This window comes from Halichoeres trimaculatus, unplaced genomic scaffold (assembly GCF_033239565.1).
Source record: "Halichoeres trimaculatus isolate MK-OKI-2021-1 unplaced genomic scaffold, fHalTri1.1 fHalTri1_scaffold_1, whole genome shotgun sequence".
NCBI classification, from domain to species: domain Eukaryota; kingdom Metazoa; phylum Chordata; class Actinopteri; order Labriformes; family Labridae; genus Halichoeres; species Halichoeres trimaculatus.
Genome location: NW_027437179.1, coordinates 13,953,840 through 13,979,052, shown reverse-complemented (window position 1 = coordinate 13,979,052; position 25,213 = coordinate 13,953,840). Strand labels below are relative to the sequence as shown.

Genomic DNA, 25,213 nt, shown 5'->3' with positions numbered 1-25,213 from the left:
TTGTTTGAAAACAAAAAGGTATCACAGGCTCACCAGCGTAGGATGGGCAGAGGGGAACCAAAGAAGGGGCAGTCCAGGAAGGTGCGGTTGTTCTCAATGACCCTGATGAGTTGGTTTTTAGGGCCCAGCATCCTCGGAGGCATGTCTGCACAGAGGAGGAAGAGCAGAGAAAATGTTCACTACTTCTGTTCTCAACACGAGTCTGAGTGTCATGGAAGTGTAACACGTCTGGAAAATGATGTTTGAGGAGTTCAAAGGTAGCAGAAAAATAATCAGAGAGAGTTTATTGGGCTGCTCCAGCTGGTAAGAAGCTAAGATGAGTCTTTTCTTCTCTTTACTCAGAGGCTCTAATGCATAGAGTGTCTCATCATTTATATTTTTCTGGATCTTGCTGCCTAATCTAGGAGTAAAACAAAAAAGAAAAATGTGCATTTTCTGTTCTGTACCTGTGCAAATAGAATGAAAAAAAAAACACTCTCTCTGTTCCTAACTCACCAAGGACGCTGACCAAGGCGTTGGCCAGCAGGTAGCCATGCTGGTTGGATGCATTGCACTGGTACACAGCACTGCTGCCCATCTGCACTGAGCGAAAGATGATGGTGTCCCCCAGCACCTGTCTACCCTGGTTAGGAGGAGCACCTGGTGAAAGGGAAAAAAGGAGAATGAAGAAATATATCTATTTATTTTGTGCAGGTATAATATAGAGATTCAACGTGTGTTGGATCAAAGTGAGAAGATTAAAATCTTTTAAGTATCAGCTCTACATACTGTCTATAGGCTGGCCGTTGATCAGCCACTGGATGTTGGGTTTGGGGTTTCCATTCGCCCGACACACCAGGCGTCCGTTCTCATCTGGTGCCAGCACCAGGTTCGATGGCTTGTCCAGCCAATAAGGAGCCGCTGTGGAGCACAGGCAGTCAGGTTAAATGTTGCAGTGCAGCGTGATAACAGTCCACCACAGGTTGGTAATGTTGTAGTGGCTACATCTACCTCTCTGCAGTTTCTCACCTTTGACCTGCACAAAGATGGAGTGACGTGTGCTGCCTAACTGATTGACGGCCATGCAGACGTACTCCCCAGCATCCTCCTCAGACACATTGATTATCTTCAGGGTTTTGTTGAACTTCTCAAACTTCACCTTCTGAGCTGGAAGGTCCCCGCCCTTCTTAAACCACTTGATGGTGGGCGTCGGACTAAAAGTGAGGGATAGAAAGGAAAGGTTAAAAAAAAAGAGCATGAGCTTGTGTGCTGTGTATTTACACTTGCTCAACCAAACCCTATACACTGACAGACTAATAGATTGCATAGTCTGATCTCTTTATGGTATGTGTGTATGTGTGTGAGCTCACAGTCCAGCAGCGATGCACTCCAGCAGCAGTTGTTCATCTCGTAGCACCATTTTTGAGCTCTCTGTCCCCAGAGGTGAGAGGAAGGTAGGCGTGGTTTCCACTACTTTACGGCCTGTAGACAAGCAACAAAGAGGGGTCAAAACAACACACAAATAACACCTCGAGAATCAAACCCAGGAGCACCACTGTTTACCTCAGTACCATGACTCACTTTTTATAAGGAGCTAAACCTCCTCTCTGTGAGGCAAACAGCCACATTAATCTAACTCTACCATCACTCTGATCATTTCCCCGTGGCTCTGCTCCAGCTCCAGCAGGCTTTGGCTGTCTCTGCAGTCTGCTGTGAGGCCAAAACAGCCTGTAAACGGGTTTAACGCTCTCTGGCTCCTCTCAAAGAGGGACATTAAGAGATGCAGGGAGAACAACAGAGTCATTGATCTTGCTCTCTGTCTGCCAAGAGATTAAAGATGTCAAAGATTAGCATGAAAGCTAAATAATGAAGACTTTTAAAGTTTGCTCATAGCTGATGTATTTAAATAGTTCTAACATCAATATAAAGTATTGTTAGGGACACAGAGCTGATACCGTTAGCCCTCTTCCCTGTGTTAAACTTTTTAGAGGGGCTTGGCTGAAGCCCTGAGCTGCAGTAGACTTCTGGTTGTTGACTTGCCAAAACTGGAACCTTTTGAGCAGAGCCTTTGTGTTTCTTGGAGCTGACTTTAAGCTTGTAAGACTTTTTATAAACGCACATATATTTCAGTCTTCTGGTGATTTTGTATAATCACTGTAGGATAGATAACCATCAGTCATTGGCAGGTCACTTGGAGGAATTAAACACAAATTGTAATGAAAGATTTGACATAAATTCATCAAACTGCTGGTGTTGCTGTGTAATCTGGGATGTGACAGAACTGCCAAGTTCAGACTGCGTTTGCAAACTACACGAGTGTAAGAGTCATTTCAATCAGGAATTCAGTGAGGTCAGCTTTCTAACCACCTGTATAAACTTACAGATTGTTAGCTTAGTTTTGTTGTCCAGGTGAAAATAAAGTCTGTTCCAATCCTTTTTAGTTATTCGTTTCGCTATCCAACCCCAAAAACCAAATTACTTAAATGATGAACCACTGTTGTTAAAGGGGTGTTCTTCAATTGATATAAAATGACCTGTTTGGTCTTACAGTCACTGTGACTAACACTTCCTGGAACCTGTTTTTTTGGGAAATTATGTGAGATATTTTTCTTAGTAATAAAACTGATTCTGATCTGATCCGCCTCTGTCTGTAATGCTTTGTTTTGGCTGCTGTCTCTTTAAGGCTCACCACGCCACAAACCCCCTTCCCCCTGATTGGCCAACCCTCTGGAGGCCTGTGAGAGGTGGAGCTATGGGCAGACCTTGGTGTTTGAGACCCGCCCCCTCCAACATGTTATTGATCAGTTGGTAGATCCTCATGTGAAGAACCCAACCAATCAGCAAGTCCCGAGAAGACCTTTTAAAAATCTTTCTTTATTTTCTTTATTTTTAAAGCGGAGCATTTTGAGCAGTTTACAGACAGATTCAGGGATTTCTACAATAAATCAATGTGTAGCGGTTTGAAAGTCTGCATGTTTGGTATGAACATCCAGCATGGTTACTATATATGCATGTTTAAAATATATAATAGAACAGAATATCCCCTCTTTAAGGCATTTCTGAGGCAGTTTCACATCATTGAGATCTAAATATTTTCTTTAGCAAACACAGTATTGTTAAAGAGGTAATGCTTAACCCAATGTAATCAAGATTTTTGTGACGTTATACTCTGATAGTGTGTTGAACATGCTTTCTTTAGAGGAATTCTCCAGGAGTGAAAAGGAAATTTAGCTATGTGCTCCAAAAAGGTTTGGACCATTTTCAGCAAGGACACTTAAGCAATTGTAAAACTAAATTATGTAAGCAACTCCATTTTGAAAAAATAAATTAAATTAATGTCTGAAACCACAACATGTGAATCAACATACATTCTGAGTACCACACTGTGAGCAGACAGCTGCAGCCTGCTTAGAATTGTAAAGCACAGAATTAGCATTAGCCTCCTTTGGGATGCAGATCTGAATGGGATTAAAGCATCTGTTAGCGGTTAGCTTCTCCAGTGGCTTTTAAACAGACAGAAGTGGGTGTGAAAGATCTGTTAGTTAGTGACACTGGGAGGGAAAGACAAACGACAAGAGGACGCAAAGTGCTGAGGACACAGAGTATTAGCTAAGACAGAGGCCGAAGTTCTTCCTGAACAAACACTACAGCGGCAGCAGCTACAGTGACGCTGTGAGCACCATGGAAACGACACAAACAACCTGCTAATGATGCTGGCAGGGCTGCACAGGATGCACAGCAGCTTTGGACCCTTTCCATCCTCACAAGAGTTCCACTTTTCAACGCGCACACATGTGTTTGACTCCTTGGATGAAGAGCTTTTAGGAGCTGAGGCCTTATTTCCATACAAACATGATTATTAATGACCTCAGAAAGGATACAGACTGAATATTCATCATGTGATCTAATCCTCCTGCTCGGCCTCAGAAGCACCATTCTGCTTTGTCACAGGGATCACAAGGAGGATCTTCTCTCTGGGGGACCTATCTCTCCTTGCCCCAGGCTTCACTGCCCCCCCCAGCTCAGCAAATAGCCCATATGCTGCCACTTTGGCTGATCTCTCCCCTCTAGCTATGGGCTCTTTAATGGTCTATGGCACAATGATTGTACAGACCAGGCTCTCTGTGTGCAGTACATTTGATCTGAGGGTAATTTGTGTTAATTAATGTCTGTTTATTCATTATGTGTGATCATTTAACACTGATTGAAAGGTGGAATAAACAGATTATGGATTAAATTAGATGAATATTTCAGCTGTGTGAGTGTGTTAGGGGTTTTAAAGATGGTGTTTTGTCTTTTATTGGAAGTAACATCTGGTTCAATTGGTCACTGGAGATGATGTCCTTTAATGTAAATGTGTTTTTAATGAAAAGCTGGCTGACATTACACTGATGGATTGAAGAAGAATGACTCTGCAGCATCACATCGCTTGAAATTATTTCTAGTATTGTACCCCAAAAACTGAAATCTAAGCAAGTGTTTATGTCTTAATTTGAGCCAAATTCACCTGACAAGTCCAGAAAATGTCTTTTACCAAGATAATAAAAGACAACAAATGATTCCTGAATTGAAGAATGAAAAACAATCCACCAGTGGGGTAAGAAAAATGTTTAGTTTCTTGTATCAAGACACTGTCCTTATTTCAAGAAACCTGACAAGCACATTTTTCTCACCTCACTAAAAGATTTTTTTTACTCTTTTTGTCTTGCAATGTCTTGAAATGAGACATTTTCTGGACTTTGTAGGTAAAAGAAGTTTATTCTTAGTCTTATAAAACATTTTTTTATAGATGATAATTAGACACAAACACTTGCCTAGAGTCAGTTTTTGCAGTGTGTCAGTTTTATGGTACAATGAAGCTTTGTCAAACTAGAGCAAAATATGATCTGTTGGAAATAAAAGAAACTTGTTGAGAGTAAGTTATAATGTGTCAACTTATGTGTATGATTAGCCTTTATCTTATTTTGAAGGAGAATTAGGAGAAACAAGGGCTGTGGATCATCTTATGATGATATACTTTGGGATTCAGAAATAATCAGGAATAGCATCCAGTTCTTGGCACACTTGGTTAGATTCCTGCTATGTTCGCCAATACGGCGCAGAGAGATCGAGCGTTTCGTTAACTGTGGATGACTAATCTAAGAATGAAGATCAAACGGAATGAAGATACTAAAAAGAAATCAGAAACCCAACAACTGGTGATGCCCCAATCCTGATCGCATCTATCAGATAAAAGCTGATCTGGGTATTATTTTAACTGATCAGGGTTTAGCAAATTCAGGCCGATCATCTCTCACTGATTACTGGCATCGGCTGTCACAAACCTAGCACAATGAGCATGTAACTTAGCATTAGCAACGTTAAAGCTAAAAAGTCAGCGGTGTAGAAATATTCTTAACTAGTAAGTACAGCTCAGTTTACATCTAAAACCTAAGCATGAGACCAGAAGTAGAAGATAGAAATGTCTCGATGAGGTTTTCTTTGCCCCCGAGTCTGAGTCTGAGTCTCAATCCGATACTTCTACTTGATTCATCCCGCTCCCAGCTTTAAGCTTCTACCATGTTCTGTTCTGCAAAGTGTCACTGCAGCGAAGTGCCCTGTATTGTTTCTGCGTGGAGTTCAGACAGTCTGACTTTGAACCATCACATAACAATAAATACTGATCTATTTTTCCCTTTTGCTCATATAAATATCCAATCCCTGATCAGGATGTAATGTCTGATTCCAATTGAGTCTGTAACCACCTGATTAGCCTCGATTTCAGATCACATGATTGGATCAGGACATCCCTAAAAGAAAAGGCGGCTGTGCCAAAGCACAACATTTTTGTGCTCCAATGCTCCAGTTAAACTAAGTCATAACCCCACTCTGAGTAGATTTCTGAATTTACATGTGAGTTTTACAATAACACTAGCTAGGATAAGGCTATAAGTAAATAAGTTAATAAGTCTTATTTGCAAACAAATATGAGGTATGTCGCTCATTCATCAAGGCAAATACAGGTTTCAGATCAGAACCTGGAATCAGCAGATAGCCAACAGAGCATCAGCTGATAAAGACTCCTCTCACAGCTACCCTTGCTCATATTTTCAGAAGAAAGCACTGAGTGAGTCCTGCAGCTTGAGAGAGCAGTTAGGAGGTTAAACGTGTGTGTCTAGAGTCAGTATGAGGTCAGTGCGTGACTTTAGCCTCACTGAGCTAGCAGGTTAGTGTGCTCGGCATGCTAAAGTGCGACACGACTCAGGTGGACAGAAGACAGAGCCGTCCAGACATGAAGTGACTCACCACCGTACGGGTCAGTGGCATTGTAAGATGTTTCATTATACGGCTCGTCTGAAAACACAGTCACACACACATTGTATCATCAGTTCACACAGACGCACACCTGGACCACACAGGCTGGAAGAAAAGGTTCAGCATCATGTGAAATTCAAACATTTCATTCTCCTCTTTGCAAAAATATAAAGGATTATGACTTCGTACATCTCGTGTCATGTCCTGATGTCACCTCTAGGTGGTGAAATTTGGCATAGACTGATACCTGTTCTCATGAAGCTGCATAAAAAAACTATTTCTGCAGACACTGCAGGCTGCCTCATCTGTGTCTGCTACACTGGAGAACAGTGTTAATGTACTCCTATATAAAAGCAAGTTTTTTTTAAGTCTAAATGACAGCAGGTCAATCTGAAACTGCTTCTAGGCTGAATCAATAATACAGGCCACATTCTACAATTTTCATCTAAACCCCATTTTTTTTCCTTTTTTTTAAAAAATTAAATCTATCTGAAACATGTCACTGGCTGATACAATAGTATTAGTTTGATTTTAATGAGCATGAATAAACTTCTAGCCTTCAGCAAACCTGCTCTGTAATTATCAACATCAGCTGTTGAAAAAACAGTATTGGTGAACCATTACTGAGAAAGTAGCTTAACAGATCGTCTCATTTATCAGCCAAGCAGCAACAATCCAATCACAATGAGTCTGACATCACACTGTAATTACTGGAATCTGGGCTCTTTCAGTCTCCAGAGCTCAGTATTTTGTCCATATTTTGTCCGTGTGAGGACAACAGAGGTTTGTTCTCCATTGCTGAGTCCTTCCTCTGAAGAGCATGATTCATCTTTGACCATTTCCAGAAACAAATCTAGACGTCAGGCCAAGTGTTGCCTAAGTTTTTTTCACTCTTTATTTATTTTGCCTTCATTTAAAGAGGTTCGAATGGTGTGTAGGAAACTGGACCCAGGCCGCCCACTATAGGGGGCAGTGACATAACCATCTTTTAATATCTTGAAAAAAAAAAAAAAGGGGAATTATTCAGGAGAATGTAGCTCGCATTAAGCCAAGTAAGACATTTTCTTTTTTACTAAAAAATAAAACAAACACTATCCTAGATTCCAGTTTTTTCAGTGCAGCAGATCATCATATTTTACAAACACAGCACAAACTGTAATAATCACAGAATAGTGACTTAAGTCAACAAATAATCTTGAATAAATCAACTCAGCTGTTTAAGTCATATGCGATAAAACATCATATGTCATTAGAGCATGATAGATCTGCTAATAATGGCCAATAATGTGCAATAAGTCAAACAGAGTCTCTTAAGAAGTAAAGGGGAGAAAAACTTAAACATAAACACATAGAAATTTTGCAAAAAAATGTTTTTTGTTTAGCTGACTTCTAGCTTTTGACTGCAAGCACAGTCCCCTCACAGTATCTGATCCACCTTTGTACAACTGAAAGCCTGATGTTAACCCACAAGTTACCTCGACAAGCGCAAATCCTGCTTTGTAGGAGAGGCCTCAGGACAACAGAGGTCACAAGAATGTTACAATCAAAAATGAATAAAGTTCATAAATGATTAATGTGCAGTGTATGAAGATACACCTAAAAAACGTGCGTGTGTGTGTGTGTGTGTGTACTCACTGGTCTGAACTCTGAGTGTGAAGGGGTTCTTCTGCTGGATGGTGTGTGTGAAGAGGAAGCGAGCGTTGCAGCTGTAGTCAGTGTGAGCATCTTTGGCCAAAACATTTGAGAAGTAGAGGTCGCCGTTCAAACCCATGGACACTCTCTTATCCTGAGGGATGGGAATCATAGCTGGAGGACACAGAGAGGGGATCAGACCAGAGGAGCACATTAGATATGAACAGAAGCTGATTGACAGGTGAACATTAAGCAGGGAAAGTCTGTGAAAAGAAGTTATCTGTGTTTCCTGCTTATAAAAATCCAGCTCCCCCTTGTGTCTTCCTCTCATGTTTTTACTGACTTTTCCTGGACTGTGTCTGTCGTTGCATTATTAATTCCTGCCTGCCTCCCTGGACTCATTTCCAGTAAGCTTTGTGTGATCACGCTTCTTTGTCACAAACACTCTGAGCTGTTCTGTCTCTGCTGTCGTCATCCACATTTGGGTCCTTCCTCGTGTTCCTGTTTCTGAGTTTACACCAAATGTGATAAAATCATTTGTTTGTGACATTGTTCATTCGTAACAAAGCATCACAATGATCCAGATGTCGAGGCAAAGCCCCCTTCAAGGTCGTCTATGAGCATGTAAACCTCTGTTCTATGTCGCTTCACGTTAGCTCTGGTAGGGCTGTAGATGTGTCATCCTACAGCTGCTTTAGGCAGATGTTAACTTGCAGCATGCCAACGCAAACACCCAGAAAGACGTCATCCTCGCTTCTTCACTGCACAGGCTGGCGGGAGCCGTATGGCCGTCAAGACAGTGCCTCAGGACCAATCAGCAGCTCAGCCAGCGATGCTAATCACACGTCAGCGGGATGCAGCGTCTGGGCTACATGCCATGCTGATACGATGTACAGTGGATGATCTAAGAGTGTGTATGTAAGTGTGTGTGTTTTTGCATGTGTGTGTGTGTGTCTTATGGGCTTTTCCCAGAGAGACATGAGTTCACACTGGGTTAGAGGCTTACAGCTACACTGTCCGTTTATTTAACTGGGAAGAAAATCTTTGTTTTGATAGAGATGTTGAAATGTTTTCTCCAAACAAGTCATCATCTGTTACAAGATCTCTGCAACACAAAACAAAAGCATAACACTGAGACTTTAAATCAGTGCTGTAGCTTCCTGCTTTTATGTAGGATGCATATGCAAAAATTAATACAGCTAACTGCAAGTCAGCTGAAGTATCATATATAACACCCCCTCTTTCATAGCATTCTTTCCAATCATATTCTGGGATGCTCTTTCTGCAGTTTGTAATGATGCAAAGGCACAGATCAGCAACCCAAGCTGAAACAGTCTCTGTTTCTTCAAGGACACCAAAATGTGAAATGACTGTAACAACAGATTCTGCAGCCAAGTGAACAGTAACCCAGAGACAGGACGACAACAGCATCATCTGCAGTTTCAAACTGAACACCAATACAAGATAAATTGAAGGGCGCTGTGAGGGTGATCTGTTGGCTGGAGTCTGTATCTCAGACTGTCTGTTTGGTGTCACTCACACCCTGGTGCTCTCGGAGGTGTCTGTATCTCATCTACCAACTCCAACCTCACCAAACAGAGCTAATGTAAACTCACGTTTCATTTTATTGATAGACTCTCAAGTTTGAACAGACCACTGCAGAATAACTGCTGACTGTGGGTTGGAATGAACATTATCACAAACTGCTTAACCTGTGTTATACTTCATGCTCTATCACTCTCCTGTTTATCTTTCTTCTGCTCTTCTGTCCTTTTTCTTTTTGAAAGTTCAGCTTCAGTGTCCACCATTACTGAAAAATGAATCCAAGAAATTATTTTCTTCGAGAAAAAAAGATCATACTTCTTACGTCTCACTGTCAACTCACTGCAAATCTTTTCCTCGACTGCTAAGTGCCGTCATTCTGACTTTCGGTCTGTGTACCTTTATATAATTTGTGTTCTCCAGGGAATATTCTGGTATCACCCATTTTGGTGCTGATAATCTCATTTTAAATTGTGTGTTTTGAACAGGCAGATAAATAAAGTAAGACTATTTTAAGCCCTTATGGTGTCTTTTAGTTGACAAATCTTAAAACACATTCAAATAGTCCCTTGTTGGGCAGTGAAGTGCACCAGCTTCCACCCTGCTGCAGCATAGCTCAGAGGTCACTGGAGAGAAAGTGCTGACGAGAAATAAAATAATCTGTGGATGACCTAAAAGACCTCAAGCTGAACACAATGTAAAGAGATTAAAAACAAATAAAAAGCATTTCCAGCACTAAGATTACGTTTCTTTCTGAATGCTGATTGACATGACTTTGGGTTGCTTTGCATGACTGTTTAGAAATCATCTCCACTAACACTACGACTGCTCACATCACAACCATCCTACAGAGAATAAAACAGCAGCAGATGATGAGTTAACAGGTCACCTCTACTAATAACAGTGTAGATAATCCATAGGACCCACTGTGTGAACGTGTGTGTGTGACTGTGTGTAACCACTCACCGCTGTTCATCCAGAAGGTGAAAGGAGGAGGCAGGCCTGGTGGGGGGTTGCAAGGGAGAATCAGTGAGGAGCCCTCAGGTACCACCACTGGTTCCAGCACCTCTTTGGGCCACAGAGGAGCCTCTGGGATGGAGGAGAGGAATCATAAACAAGTGTTAATTTTTGTTAAAAAAGACCAGTTGTATTTGCAGTCTGAGAAGAGAATGTGGGACATTTCTGATGACTCCTGCTGTGTTTAATAAATATTCAAAAGCAGGCACAGTCACGCTGCAACTAGAACTCAACACTTGATGATTTTTTTTGTATAAATTTGCAAATTCTGATCACGATTACCCAAAAGCAGCTACATAACGTTAACAGGGTTGCACCTTTTCAACAAAATAAGGATTTTTAATGGTGGTTTTTTCAAATATTGTGTTCTTCTCTGCTCTTACTTGAGACCCGCAGCAGGATTTTATTGGACAGAGCCACTCCGAAGTCATTTGAGGCAAAACACTGATACTCTCCCTCGTAGTCTTCTGGTCGTCCTCCGCTGCGAAAGCCGATCTCCAGAGTCCCTGAGCGTTTTCGCATCGTCACTCTGGGATCTTTCCCGATGTTGAAAAACTTCCCGTTTCTTCGCCATGAGAACCTAAGCCAAAAGAAACCAGCCAAAGAGTTAGCATGGAGAAATTAAGATTAAAGTGCTGGTGTTTTTATGGGATGCTTATTTTGAGTTTTGAAATGGTTTCACTGCTGAAAAAAACATGATTTACTAGTGTGATTCTGTTAGAAAAGGAGATGGACAGTTTTCTGAGAATTCCTCCAGTTTCTCCATAGACGCCTGGGTACAAGATCATGCTAACTTTTATCCCTTGGAACCTGAAAAAGCCTACGAACTTGGACAATCATACTTCCTGTTTGGGTTTAATCAAGAGGAATTTGCAGGAATGGTGCGTTGCAGCTCACAAAAGTGACCAGATTAGATATGTGCATGAAAACAGACAATTTGATTGGCTGAATCTGCGAATTCATGTGGATTTATGTTGCTGGGCTGGCAGAAAAAAAAGTGCATGTGCCTTGTGAAGAAAGACTAAACCCAAGATCATCGTAGTAAAAGTTCATTCACTGTTAAAACTCTTAACTGTTTGAACAACCATAAAATGTAAAGTCTCCAGCCTGTCAGGCAGTCGCCATCTTACATTTTACCACCGGCACACGACAGCAGCACAGAAATCTGCCACAGCACACGCTCTGTGTGTGCGTGTAATACTTTTGCAGCTTAATCCTGCTTCATGTGGTGTTTCCAGAAGGCTTTCTGATTAGTGAAGAACTCTGAATATGCTTACATAACCCGCCTCTATTTTTAGTGATGAGCCAGGATTTATCAAAAAGATGCTTCCTGTCATTTTTGGAGAGTTGAACCAGGCGACTGTGCGGAGCTGCGCCATGCCGAGCCTGAACAATGAGCCACTATTGAAGAACTGCGTGTGGAAGTGTGTGTTTGATTGTGTGCGTGTGTGGTGAGAGACTGATTGCAAGTGAATAAGTGAGCGATCCTTTTCGCTGAATGTTTCATGAGCATGAATAGTCAACAGAGTGCATTATGGGAGCACAATGGCTGTCCTGGTAAGGGGGAAGCCTGTATGTGTGCATGCAAGAGTGGTTGTGAGTGCCTTATTGTGGAGATGTGTCGGTGTGTGCATGTACACAAGAATCTGGGTGAGTGTGTGTGTGTGTGTGTGTGTGTGTGTGTGTGTGTGTGTGTGTGTGTGTGTGTGGCTTACGTAAAGCCAATCTGTCTCCAAATAAACAATGCACCACTGTCCTGGGCTGGTCACCCCCCCAGTGATGTAACCACTGGAGACCCTGTGTGTGTCCAGTGTGTGTTCTATATCTGTGTATGTGCGTGCATGTGTGTGTGTGAGAGACTTTGATGCATATGTGACATGTGCATGTTTGCATGTTAAAGTATGTTAACGGAGCAAGCAAATGCATTTTGTACGGTTTTATTTTTATTTGTAAGAAAACAAATAAACTCTTGGTGTGTCCGTAAAGGAGGCAAAAGCCTGAATGTTTGATGAACTGCACCTTTGGACTGCAAGATTTGCCAATTTCTCCCCTTATTTACATAATTTCTAAATCTAGAAACAACAAACCAATGTAACATTGCTCTTCCCAACCAAAGTATGACACCAGGATAAAACGGCTGCTTAGTGAATTCAGTAAATGTCTAATTTTAGGGTTTGGTTGTAGAGCAGGAATACACTCAAACAAAACAGAACCTCAAATAGATGTCAGAGAAATTACAGGAAAGCTGAGGAAGTTTAATGGGTTCACAGCAACCAGAGCAGACAGCCAGACAGAGGGACAGAGGGACAGAGGTGATGAGGTGGAGAGGGTATGAGGGGTGGGGGTGAGGGGGGAGCAGGGAAACATGGTGAGAGCAGCAGAAAGCTCCACATGTCAGGTTAAAGCTACACAGGGCAGACAGACAGGTGTCATGCTGAGTTATGGAGCTGTAAGAGAGCAGAAAAGGAGCTTTAGGGTACGACATTATTCAACCAAAGGGAGGCGGGGGCGTCACTGAGGAAGTGAGGGTCGTCCTGGGAGGAGACGTGTTATTGACAGACAGACAGAGGGGGGCAGAGTGGCAGAAGAGCTCATGGAGCAGCTCTGTCAGCCCTCATGAGTCTCACTGCCAGATGGAGACAGCGACACGGGCAAGGAGACACCAAAGACAGACAGAGCAGGGGGACAACAAAAGTAAAGGAAAGAAATGAAAAAACCAAGAGGAGTTTACAGGTTTTCCTCTCAGTTACCTGCAATTGTTTTCAATCTGACTCAAAATGAGCTCTGTTTACTTAGAGCAGGGGTTCTTAAACTCCTTTAGACCATGGACCCCTTTCAAGTTAGATATTTTTCCAAGAACCCCTCATTATCCAAACAATAATTGGCACAATATTCTTATTATTTAAGAATGTATTATGTAGTAATTTGCAACCATAAAATTAGGCTACATTTATACTTTACAAGTATTTAATTTTGTAAGATTTATTGACTCCAAGCAGTGGTGTGCATAGAGGGGCAAGGAGGGTGGTCAACCCCCTCATGGCCCAACAGTTGAAAAGATGTGCTTAAGTGCCCCCTTTGAAGTCGAAACGTGCACTGAAGTGCCCTCTTGGGAGCAAAAATGTATGCCAAAGTGGCTCCCTGGTTGGAAAAACTCAATAAACTGCCCTTTTGAATGATTAAAATATTATAAGCTGCTCTCTTGGGTGACAAAAATCGCATGCGGTATGTGCCTTTTTTCTTCTTTTCATCCCTGCCCTGCCCTGCATGCCACTGCGCCAGGTGTTTTGTTTTTTTTTCTCTCAAGTTGCGCACTATGAAGTGATGATCATATCAGAGTTGATTCCATGGGACAAAACTAAATGGGTAGGAGTGTTGGAAAAAAGATGATTTTATTGGTGCAAGAGATCCCAGTTTTTTTATATGCTTTTTCAGTGATATAGCACACTTTTAATATAATTTTTAAATTATTCGGCAGACCCTCAAACTATGGTATGCAGACCCCTGGGGGTCCTGGGATCCCACTTTGAGAATCTGACTTAAGCCCTGTTTCCATAAAGCAGGGAGGCGGCGTGAAAAATGGATGCTGACAGCTGCATCAGTAACATAATAGCATGACACCAAAGCAGCGCGACAGTGTACCCCGCAAATAAATCTGACGAACAGGAAAACGCAACACAGTAAACAAAAAGAGCAACGATGGAAGACATCCTGCATTTCGTCTTCTTCATGATTTCCCTGCGGCTCTTTGTTACAAAGCACAATCAAGCTTTGTTTCAGAGAGACCGTGTGCTGTGAGGAGAAATACATCCGCAGTCTCACAGTAAGTGACGATTCTTTCGACCAATCAACGGTCTACAAAGTTGTAGCTCCACCTTCCGAGATGGGATCGGTGTTTGTCTGGCACCCCCACAGCAGGGTCCCAAAAAGTGGGACGGCTCATCTTAATTATTTGGGGGTGTGTCCCATGATTAGTCAGTGGAAACGCTGTAAAATGCGTGCCGTGCTGAGATGAACTGAACTGAACTGCTTGGTGGGAACAGGACTTCAGAGGATGCTATCGAGGTGTGATAACTTTAACTTAGCAAAACTAACAATTCCTCAAGGTTTGACATGTAAAGGTGCATCTTAAAGACTTGGAGGTCTGACCTCCTACTTTACACTGGGCGATGTGTGTCTGATGTTTGCCCAAACTTGAGTTTAATCTTGTGATACAGCTAAGTGTTTCACAACTGTAGTTTGTACATTTTATCCAAAGTTATCGCTGTACCTGAAAATTTTCTTGCTCATATTTTGTATTTTTTTTGCATAAAAAAGAAATTTATGTACAAATAATGAAATAATAAATATCATTGGTATACATTTGCAGTTTGCCTTGTAGTCTCTTTGTCAGGAGTGCGACAGTAGTCTGCAGTTCTATCTATTCCTTTGAATTCAAGTGTGTGTGTGTGTGTGTGTGTGTGTGTGTATGTGTGCATAATGCTTACGTTGGCACTGGGTTGCCCTTGGCCTCACACTCGATGATGATGTTGTCTCTGGGGTCAACAATGTAGTCCTTCACTGACTGTTTGATTATAGTGGGGGGCTGCTTTACTGTGGGGGGAGGACAGAGACACAGAGAAGGTTACAGGGGAACGGCTGTGAACAGAAAAACACACAAACATACCCATGCACATGCATGCACAGATGCAAAAACAACAAGGTAAGTGTAATACCTCCTTTTTTGATATTTTGACTTCACTTTGAGGAGAAGTTGTATTTTTTCATACAGTCTTTGCTCTATTTCTACTGATAATTAAGGATTTAAAGGTTTTGTAGTACACCTTTTGATCATGTTTCTATTAACTACTGTTGAAAGCTTAACAGCACCCATAGTTTGGATGATTGAACCTCACCTGCTACTGAAGAGCTTGTTAGTGTGCAAGAAGCAGAAATACACAAACCTGCTCTCTTTTTGTTTAATTCCATTTTTTTGCCTCACAAATGTGTTTTAACCTGTCTTACATCCTGAAAAAAAATAACCATAAACAGCTCACAGCGTCCACCTCCAGCTGTGTTCAGTGTATTATACATATTTAATGGCTCATTTAAGCCAAACTCCTCAGCAACACAGACACACAACGTCTAACATGGTTCTGCCCTTTATACTTTTCTGGCTCACTGAGTCCTGCAAAACACACGCACACACACACACAGTCACACACTCTGTACACAAAAACAGAAGATAACAAGCACCTCAGAGGGCCGTCTGCCTGCTAGATTAAAGGAGGAGCTCGATGCTCTAAAAGAAAGCTCTGTGACTGGACTACCAGATGAATCCCTGACACAGATGAAAGAACAGTTTCTCTCTGTAATTGAAGCTTTTCCAGCTAATCTAATCCACAGCGCTGTATAATACACGCTCCTCGTGTTGCCGTGGTAACCATAAGGGTGTTCCTATAGTGGGCTCAGTTCTGATAAAAGCCAGGCTAGAAGAGATAATTGGTATGGAAATGACTCCTCGGCTTATGACCCGTCCCAAAACACTAACAGACTACATACATGTTGGGATGCTGCTATCACTCAGTGGAATAGGGTTTTACAGTATTTAACATAAACACTGATTACTTCTTAGTTGCAACCAATGATCTGTTGGGGTATTTCATCCTTTATTCTGTAAAATACTCTAGAAGGGAGTGTATTTCTTCTGTGGTGTAAAAGGTTGGCTAAACTGTGACATCCAGACTATTTCACGGTCATTTAGTAAGGCTACAAGCTGTAAAGCTGATGGGAAAAAAAAGAAACAGTGATGTGTTAAAAAAAGGACTTACGGTCTTTCAGGATCTTTGCTGTTAGTCCAACGTGAAGTCAGAGAGAGACAGAGAGCACACAGAGAATTTGTCATGTGATTGTTAATCGTATTAGCAACATTATTATTACTATCTACAGTTACGACACAGTGTGTAATGTTACAACATTGACACACTGTTATGTTTGTTATTGTATGATTAAGTTCAGTGGTCCCCAGCTACCAACCATGTTTCATTGAGATAATGTTGTTTCCGAAATACAGCACACTGCAAAACTAAAATGTAATCAAGTGTTTTTCTAATTTTTAGTGAAAAAAAAACCTCACTCACATGACAAGCCCAGATAATGTGTCTCATGAGATAATGTCTCATTTAGAGATTTTAAAAGGTAAAAAAAAAATGACACTTGAATTGCTTTAAACAAATCTACAAGTAGGTAAGAAAAAAAATACTTGTTCAGTTTCCTATATTGAGACATTTTTCTTATTTCAAGAAACTAAAAACAATTTTATTTTTACTCATTAAAAGCAATACCTGCGTCATTTCTGTCTTTAATAACTTGGAATTTAATATTTTTCTAGAATTATGGGGCTAATGGAAATCATAATAAGTCTAAAAAGACCATTTTTATTTTGAAAGGACAGTGCTTTTATTTTAAAGTTCCTGTCTTCCTGGATAGAGGCAGGATAATATTTTGCACCTTTTCCACCACAAAAACACAGCATGTACATCGGCATTGTTTGAATTCCTGCTGGAAGACTTTTTTTTTCGTCTTTATTATTTGCAGCCTGTAGATGTAAAATTTATCATCACTGCTTTTATCAACAGCAAATAACAGCCTGAATAAAATATCACAACTAGGGTTATGTGCACTTCAAAGATTTGTTGTAAAGCTGGTGTGAGGAGTTTTTCATTTAAATCAGCTTTGGCACCTCCCACCACTGTTCTGGTTTTGCCCAGTTTCTGCAGGGTTAATATTTTTTGGACAAAAATCTCATCCTAAACTCTTTAAGAAGTCAAACATGTTACTTGGTGTAAATAATTGCTGGTAAAAAGCTGTTTTTGCCGCATGCTGTCCTCTAGTCTGACAAAATAGCTCCACAGACTTTAACATAACAATATGGAAGTCATCTGCCTTCTGAGCAGTGGTCTTTTTAGCCTTTGTAGTTAAAACACTGAGACATCAGAATCAGTTTCAACAAGTTTTCACATCCAGTTTAAAAACTCGTCTTTGTGGCTTTGTTGTTGTTTTCTCTTGCAGCGGCGCTTTCTATTTTATTCAGTTTTATCCCCGGCAACATGTAAATAATTTAACTGTTTTTATGAAAGGTGGTAAAATGATAGGTGCTTTCTCTTCACTACAACTCTGTGTGAATGTAAAAAAAAAACTGAAGCAGTATTAAGTTGGTCTAAAGCGCTTGAGGATATTTAAAGGTATTTAAACCAGATGGTTGGTTAGTTGAGAACCACTGTTATAGCTAAAGGCTCTGTTCTATATGTGATGAAGTATTAAAAAATACAGATTAGAGCAATTAAAAACCTATACGAGGAAACAACTGAGGACTTACCTGTAAGAGGGTTATGTTTCAGGAGAAGATGGGCAGAAAGGAAGAGAAACAAAAACACGTCAGACTTTGAGTGAACAAAACTGTAACAGCTGAAATCTCACTTTAACAGAATGGAAATATTACATTAAATACTTGAAAAGATTCACACTGAACACAGTAAATCACATTTATTTGAATGGACTACAGATTCTTTGTTTCTTTTCTCACTCCTGAATACATTCCTGTCAAAGCATTAAATCTGTGCAGAAATATGGACCTCCTCTCTGCTATCTAACCCCCTCTCCTCTTACACAAAGGAACACACACACAACAATGAAGCCACAGCGTGTCAGAGGGTTGACCTTGTGTTGGTGTGACAGTTACTGATGAGCCTTGACATGAGGTGCTCAGGGTGTTCATGTTTGCTGCTCTGACTGTGAAGGCTGTTTTGTCTGAGAGCTTATAATAACTCTGTGTTTGCAGCTAAAATAAAACCTCACACTTTCAACCGCTGAGCTCAAATAATCTCCATCATTTGCCTTTTGGATATTAGCATGCTGAGAAAGCATGCGTCCTGAGAGATGTGCGGAAAGCTCTCATCAATAGAGGTCAAGAGGGCAGTTTGCTATGAAGCAGATAAAGACACATAAGGAAGCAGGACTGGGGGAGGGAGCATTCTCATTAAACCTTCAACACAGAGCAGGGAGTTAGTCGGCTCTGATAAAACACTACAAGGAGAGAGTCACCAGGGATTTAACGTGTCAAGTGGCATCAGTTTTCTAGAAGAAAATGTGATGAAGAACCGTGAGAGGCTGAAAAATGGTTCACGATCGATAAGATCTGATCAGCACGTCTGACAGAAGAACCCCGGGGGCTTTTATGAAACACTTTTAATGAACATTGTTGACCTGATTGTGATTATTCTGGCAGGAAATGCTCAGAAATTATGCTTGATATGGTAGAAGTGCAGGCCAAATTATCATTATTTACACCAGCATGAGACACTTCAAAGCAGGGACAGCAGAGATTTTCCTTCTATATCTGCAAATATTCTATTTAAAGACATGTTTAAGATGTGTTCAGTTATCCAGCCCATCCGCTTCTTATTAAGATATTTCAGTGTTATTTACTGTTTGACTTTGCATTACCGAAATCTGATATGGGAGCATACCAACCTGCTGTATCGATCAAATTTTCACACTGTTTACAAAATCATTTAGTCTTTGTCATGACAATTCAAGCCTCAGTGCTCTACAGCAGGCAACACTTGCTTTGTTTACATCTCCTTCCTCCAAATCCAGAGTGTGTTTGCTCCCTTTGAATAGTAATCTAAAAAAAAACCTCATCATTTCCCACCCTGTATCGTCATAAATCAGTCAAACAAAATACAGCACTGAGACAGTTTCTATTTATACTTGCCCCTGATTCCCTAAACCACTGAATAATAAGTCAGGGGCACACAACTGATTTCTCTAACTTGCCAAATGTAGGTTTGACAAAACTGGAGACTTTTAGATAGGAACATGTCTGCACATGAGCTATAGTGCTAATATGCATTTGCTAACATTAGAAAGAGTTGTTAAATAAAGAGATAATCCCACTGGAACACTATGTATAGATCTACCACTGATTTCTTTTTGGCAAGCTTTATGTTACTGGTCTTTCCAAGCATGCATTACTGTGGTTCATTACCATCTTTCTTACTTATCTTCTGCCTTTGTAAAATGCTTTAAGTTTGTGAATTCTCACTAATATCAGCAAAGCTAGAAGCAGACTGATCACACATCATGTCAAATCCACATGTGGAAAAGAGTTCAAAGCGTTTAGCTTCTGCTAATTGACACCAAACACTGTGAGGTGGAGTAAAACTGTAAGCTTCAGTTAGCATCATAGAAGTAACTCATGGGGCTATAACGCCAGTTTGGCTAGCAGGCTGATTTAGCAGGCTAAACAACATTGATATTTCTATACTGGATCCCGTTGAGTGAGAAAATCTTTAGGTTACTGGTTGCTTTAAAGTAACTTAAATCATGAGTGGTGGTGACGATAACAGCAGATTAAAAGTTGTCACTTTGTTTAGTCTTAAAGAAGGGCTGCATGATATTGGAAAAAACTGACATTACGAATTTTTGGGGGGTTGCGATATATTGCGATATTAAAAAAATATATAATTTTCACCAGATGACTTGAATAGCTCTGTTTGGGAAGAATTTGGTTGACTCACAATGACACCATTGTATTCCTATAATACCATTAAATCCAGGCTAAGGGGGTTTATCTGTGAATGATGAAGATTGCTGTATATGAAAGGGATCCAGGAGGCCATGTGTCTTTACAAAATAGAATAGGTTTCAATTTCAGTTGCTTTTTTTCCATTTCTCCAATAAATGGGGGAAATGTGATAGTCGCATCACATGCACGATGTGACTATTGCGCATGCGCATATTGTGATGGCGATGTTCAAAAGATATATTGTGCGGGCCTATCTTAAAGGTCTGTCTACTCCAGAGCTCAGAAAAAGAAGAGCTGATGACAGTTCAATGGTAGCTCGACCACAAAAGACAGATAAGAATCCATCATGTAAACACCACATGACAAGGAATCATTAGGCTAATATATACATGAATCATATTTAACAGATAAGATCCTTTCCTTGCTAACACGTTTATATTTCTAGTTAGTAGCTGTGGACGCGGTCACACTGGCAAATGCTTCAGCTATAAAGCAGGTTTCGAATGGCCAGTGTGACCGCCGTGCTTAAGCATGATTCACTTCTCTGCTTTGGCACGCCTCATGCATGAGCACAAGCACGCGGACGACGCGTGTGATCCATGACGTCAATCACCGCTAGCGCATATCTTGACAATCATTTTAAACCAAGCGAGGGTGTTGGAGGGCTGTGTCGGGCACAAACGACTTACCATAAGTGCAAAAGTCTCTAAAGTTGTAGCAGTGCTCTCTGTGTCTCATTGTGCTAACTCTGATGAGATCGCGCTTCGTGTAAACAGATGCTTCACGATGACGTAGGCGGGCTGTGCGCGTGTCTGATACCCGCTAAAGTCTGGTTCATATTGGGGTAGTGTGACCGCTGGCCGTACTCTCCAGCTGGGGAACAGCGCTGTGGGAGGGCCATCGTGCTAAACACAGCACATTTTGGCTGGCCAGTGTGACCGCACCCTAATAAGTGGGAAAAGTTATGGGTGATAGCTAAATCTTATTTGCACAGCCGAAAGCAAAGTGCTGTTTGAAGAAGGTGCAGAACAGATTGTTTTATACAGTTATAATCTAATTATGTTGTTTTATGAACCTAACGAATTAATCATCAATGAAATTTAAATGTATTTAATGTGTTTTTGTGTGCACCAAAAACACTTCTCCAAATCCCCAGAGTAATAACAATGAATGGAGTAAGTGAGTTTAATATAAGTGACGGGCTGATTCTATCTGTCAGGAATGGATCAAAGCTCGCCTGTCACTTCATCACACAGAGAGCTGAATTCATTAAGGAGAGGTCAGTGTGTAATAAGAGGAATTATACAATTGGTTTTTGTTAGGCATGGTGTGTGTATTAGTGTGTATTTGCTGTGTATCAGATCAATAGGGCATCATAAGTCCAGAGTTGAAAGGTCAGGCTTATAAAAAAAACACACGGAGAGAATCACCATAGGAGGGCTGAGGAATAAAAGGCAGAGCAGCTGAAGGCCTTCTGTGTTCCTGTGTGTGTGCGTGCGTGTGTGTGTGTGCCAGGTGTCCTTGGGCCTTTCTGGGTATGAAATCATTTTTCATTCTACAATTGTGAAACATTCATTTAGCTGTAAGGAGCCTGTGTGTTCATGTGTGTTTGAGTGTGTGTTGGTGTGTCATGTGCATGAGTGTGTGTCGTGGTGTGCTGTGAGGTTCAAGAAATAAAAAAGGCATGACTTCTCCTCTTTCTCTTCCATGCCTTTGTTCACTGGTCCCTCAGGAATCCATTTAACAGACGAATGCAGCCGAGCTTTTATACTTGTTGTAATGGACAGGTAAGAATGACTGTGTGTGTGTGTGTGTGTGTGTGTGTGTGTGTGTGTGTGTGTGTGTGTGTGAGAGAGAGAGAATTAGGATAATATATTAATGTTTGCATGTTGAAATCAATGAGCCCCTATCATCTTTGAATTTGCAGAGAGTGAGTCACCTGTAGTGACACACTATCACCTCGGGATATGAAGCCGTCTATTCTCATGATAATCAAATGTTAATGGGATCACCGCCTGAGCTCCAGCAGAGCGGTATGGTTTCATATCTTAAAAAATTAATACAGGAATTATCCAAAACAGGTAAATTAACTGTATTAATAAAGTTAGAGTTAAAATAAGAGTTTTTTTCTTTTTTAACATTTAAACAGATTGACTCTTGAGACTTTTTCTGTACGACAAGCGATAATACTCTGGTGCAAATTTAAATTGTAACAAATTTCTTTTTCTTTTGAGTAGATTTCAAATACTGCTTGTTTTGTTTTTAAAGGATCCTTCATTTCTTACTTTGTGTCACAGGCATTTCATAGTTCATAACAAGATTATTACTGAAAGGCTGAAAGTAAATATTAAAATAAATGTGTATGTGTGATGCACTGACTGCCTAAAGACAAGGACACAGCATGGGTTACAAAGATCCATCTTTTGCGGTCCCTAAACAAATACCAATACCTGGGCTTTGGTATCAGTCCATACCAATACTAGCATTAATTTAATCTTCTATACTCCTTAGTTTGAGGATGCCACTGAAGACTATAATTTTGCAACTTCAGGCTTGTCTAACTTGTAAACCAAAACAAAATAACACCGATTTTAAGTTATCTGCCCTTAACTGCAAAGAATATGAACTGGAGTCAGGAATATTTGTTTAAAGACACAAAAAGCTAAAAAAAATGACTTGAATTTATAAACACTCAGGTGCTGTGATCCATTTTTGTCCAAAGTGGTATGTGCAAGTTTGTAACTCATTAGTTCGGTAGTACTTTGTGTCACCAGTTTTTCCTCTGACACTCTGTTTAAGTGAATCTGATGATTCCTAGGTGACTTACGATCTTGTGGGACTTCTATTGGTGCTGCTTCACGCCACAGTAGCAGCAGTAATGACACGAGAGCCAGGGCCGTCTGCCCGCCCTGCCCCAACATTTCTCCCCCTCCGATTGGCCGGCCTTGACCCGCACCTCTCCGGATTGGCTAGATGTTTCTCCTGACAGCCGCTTTGGGGACCTGTGAACGCAGACCCAGAGACAGAGACAGATGGTTAGGATGAAGGCAGCGTGATAGACCTTACAGTATATGGGAAGAATAAACTGTTTGTGTGTGTGGGTAAATGTGTAGCTGTGTATGCATTCTGGCAGTAGAGAGTGTGTGTCGACACTGGCCTACATTCACAGCTGAGTCCCCGTGTGGCTCCCCAGAGAGAGCAGCCGAGAAACAAAGCCAAGGAGAAGCTCTGTGGCTCTGAGTCTTAAAGTGGGATCAAGCTGCAATCATGAGCTGCTTCACAGAAAAAGAAAAAGGCTTCAATCATCTGCCCAGAAAAGATGACGGAGAACAACGTCCACCAATTAAATGTCTTTGATACAACATGCGACTCCTGTTATGCTCTAACTGGCAACTAAGAAAAAATGTTTAATCCTCTAAAAAAGGAGTTACAGCAGGAATAAGTAGCCTTTCCCACTGCATGCACTCATTATCTGAAATCATATCTGTGTTGTCCAGCATTTACACTGCTAATACATTAACAGGCAGTGGAAGAAGAATTGTGTTGATCATTTATGGCTTCTTTGTGGTCTTTAAATCATAAAGACTACGACAGGAAGTAGTAAGTTAAATGAATAATGAAAACAGTCACATAGGTTGGTGCAATGCACAAAACATGCACGCACTGTGCAACCACAGACATTAAAGGTATCAAACTGGTTATTAAACTGACAGTAGTTCAAATTAATGCCACTTTAGGACTGACAAAAGAAAACATTACTAAAAGCAACAGGATCAACACCAGAAATCAAGATGGCTCCGCATTGTGCATGGTATAAAAATACCTTGAATCTGCTGCAACAGTTTTGTACAGATCTGGGATGCTGCCTTTTTACAGCATGGGTTCATTTCATGAGCATAAAGAGGCCAAAGCTTGAGCCTCAGCTGGAACTAGTGTCTTTGATATCTACATGACTACTGTTGGTGCATGTGCAATGCAGCGATTTGAGGAGGAAAATTTAAAAAAATCAGGTCAACCTTATTTTGCGAATAGAAGCCTTAGTGTCTGCAGGCATATTTCTGTGAGGCAGTCACATCAGCAGCAAGAAATGCTTATTAACAATAAAGGATGTTTAAATCTGGCATGAGGGAACAGACTTGGCATTTGGACAATTCTCCCTATAAAGAGAGTTATTGTTCTTTATAAAGATAAGTCCCTGGTTTAGAACATGAAGTCTCAAACTCAGATTTGATTTGTCAACTGATCTCATCTATCTTCTGAAAACATCTGAAACGTTACTCCTTTTTGGCTTTGATTACATACAAAAATGAAATTGAGTATCAAACCCCTCACGGCTGACCGAGGGACATCTGCTTTTTTAATTCACCCTTTCTCCTTGCACTTTCTTCAGCAGCCAACCCACAAGCCAAGGATTCTAATTAACTCCCTAACACCTCCACATGACAGCCCATCCTGTGTACTGGCAGACATACCAGGACCACCTGCCCACTGTTAATCCCTGTCCCCCCCGTGTTGAGCTGCCGTCCCCCCACCAGGATCAATCGTTCACTCCGCTTCAAATCACAGCACAGCTCAGAGCAATGACAACAGGATACAGGAGAGATCAGGTGGAGGTGTGTGGGTGGAATGTCAACCATAAGGTTATTATGGAAAACATGGGAGGAGGAGAGTGTGACATCACATTGATGAGGAGCTGAAGAAGACGTGGTCACACATACAGTTATCTTCTTCTTGGTGAAAACAGGACTCAGATCTATTCCTGTGTGTCTTGTGTTTAGAAACTAGCTTGTTTCTACATTGAGTAATGTCCCCACACATACAACCATTGATGAATGTAGAATCAACAGACTAATCCCAGTTTCAGAAGATGCCTGGTTTCTCCTTAGTCTGTACAGTGTCAAACATGGTGGAGAGGAAGATTAACTAAAATCATAAGCCAAATAAAACTTGGGGGTAGTCTCAGTGGCATCCTGAAGAGAAGATCTGAAGCCAATCAAAGGCAGTCACCATGTTGAAAACTTTCAATCAACCGGGAATGTAAAAAAAAAAGAAGAGCTGAGGCAGGCATCAAGCATGAGAGCAAACAAGTCCAAAGTGCCCCCTTATCAGACACATTTTTGGGGATGAGATATTCATACCAAAACTGATTTTAAACTGTGCAGGTTGTATGCATGTGTTCAA

General features: G+C 41.0%; 1 protein-coding gene across 19 annotated transcripts in view; it reads right to left on the bottom strand.

The window, feature by feature from the left end:
• Window positions 1-25,213, bottom strand: part of nfasca (neurofascin homolog (chicken) a) — a 166,478-nt gene that overhangs the window by 34,891 nt on the left and 106,374 nt on the right. For 15 of the 19 annotated variants that reach the window (XR_012598352.1, XM_074672800.1, XM_074672856.1 and 12 more), the window contains 12 exons: window positions 22,860-23,034; window positions 16,275-16,292; window positions 14,952-15,057; window positions 10,848-11,044; window positions 10,414-10,536; window positions 7,909-8,079; window positions 6,265-6,312; window positions 1,350-1,461; window positions 1,009-1,193; window positions 769-900; window positions 496-639; window positions 34-145 (listed from right to left, as the gene is read on the bottom strand). Coding sequence is in view for 18 of the 19 variants with exons in the window: in XM_074672800.1 (XP_074528901.1) it covers window positions 34-145; window positions 496-639; window positions 769-900; window positions 1,009-1,193; window positions 1,350-1,461; window positions 6,265-6,312; window positions 7,909-8,079; window positions 10,414-10,536; window positions 10,848-11,044; window positions 14,952-15,057; window positions 16,275-16,292; window positions 22,860-22,953 (1,442 nt within the window). In the remaining variant the exon portion in view is untranslated. The remainder of the gene's footprint in view (window positions 1-33; window positions 146-495; window positions 640-768; window positions 901-1,008; window positions 1,194-1,349; window positions 1,462-6,264; window positions 6,313-7,908; window positions 8,080-10,413; window positions 10,537-10,847; window positions 11,045-14,951; window positions 15,058-16,274; window positions 16,293-22,859; window positions 23,035-25,213) is intronic. The other 4 variants (XM_074672847.1, XM_074672934.1, XM_074672815.1 and 1 more) reach the window with 3 other exon arrangements.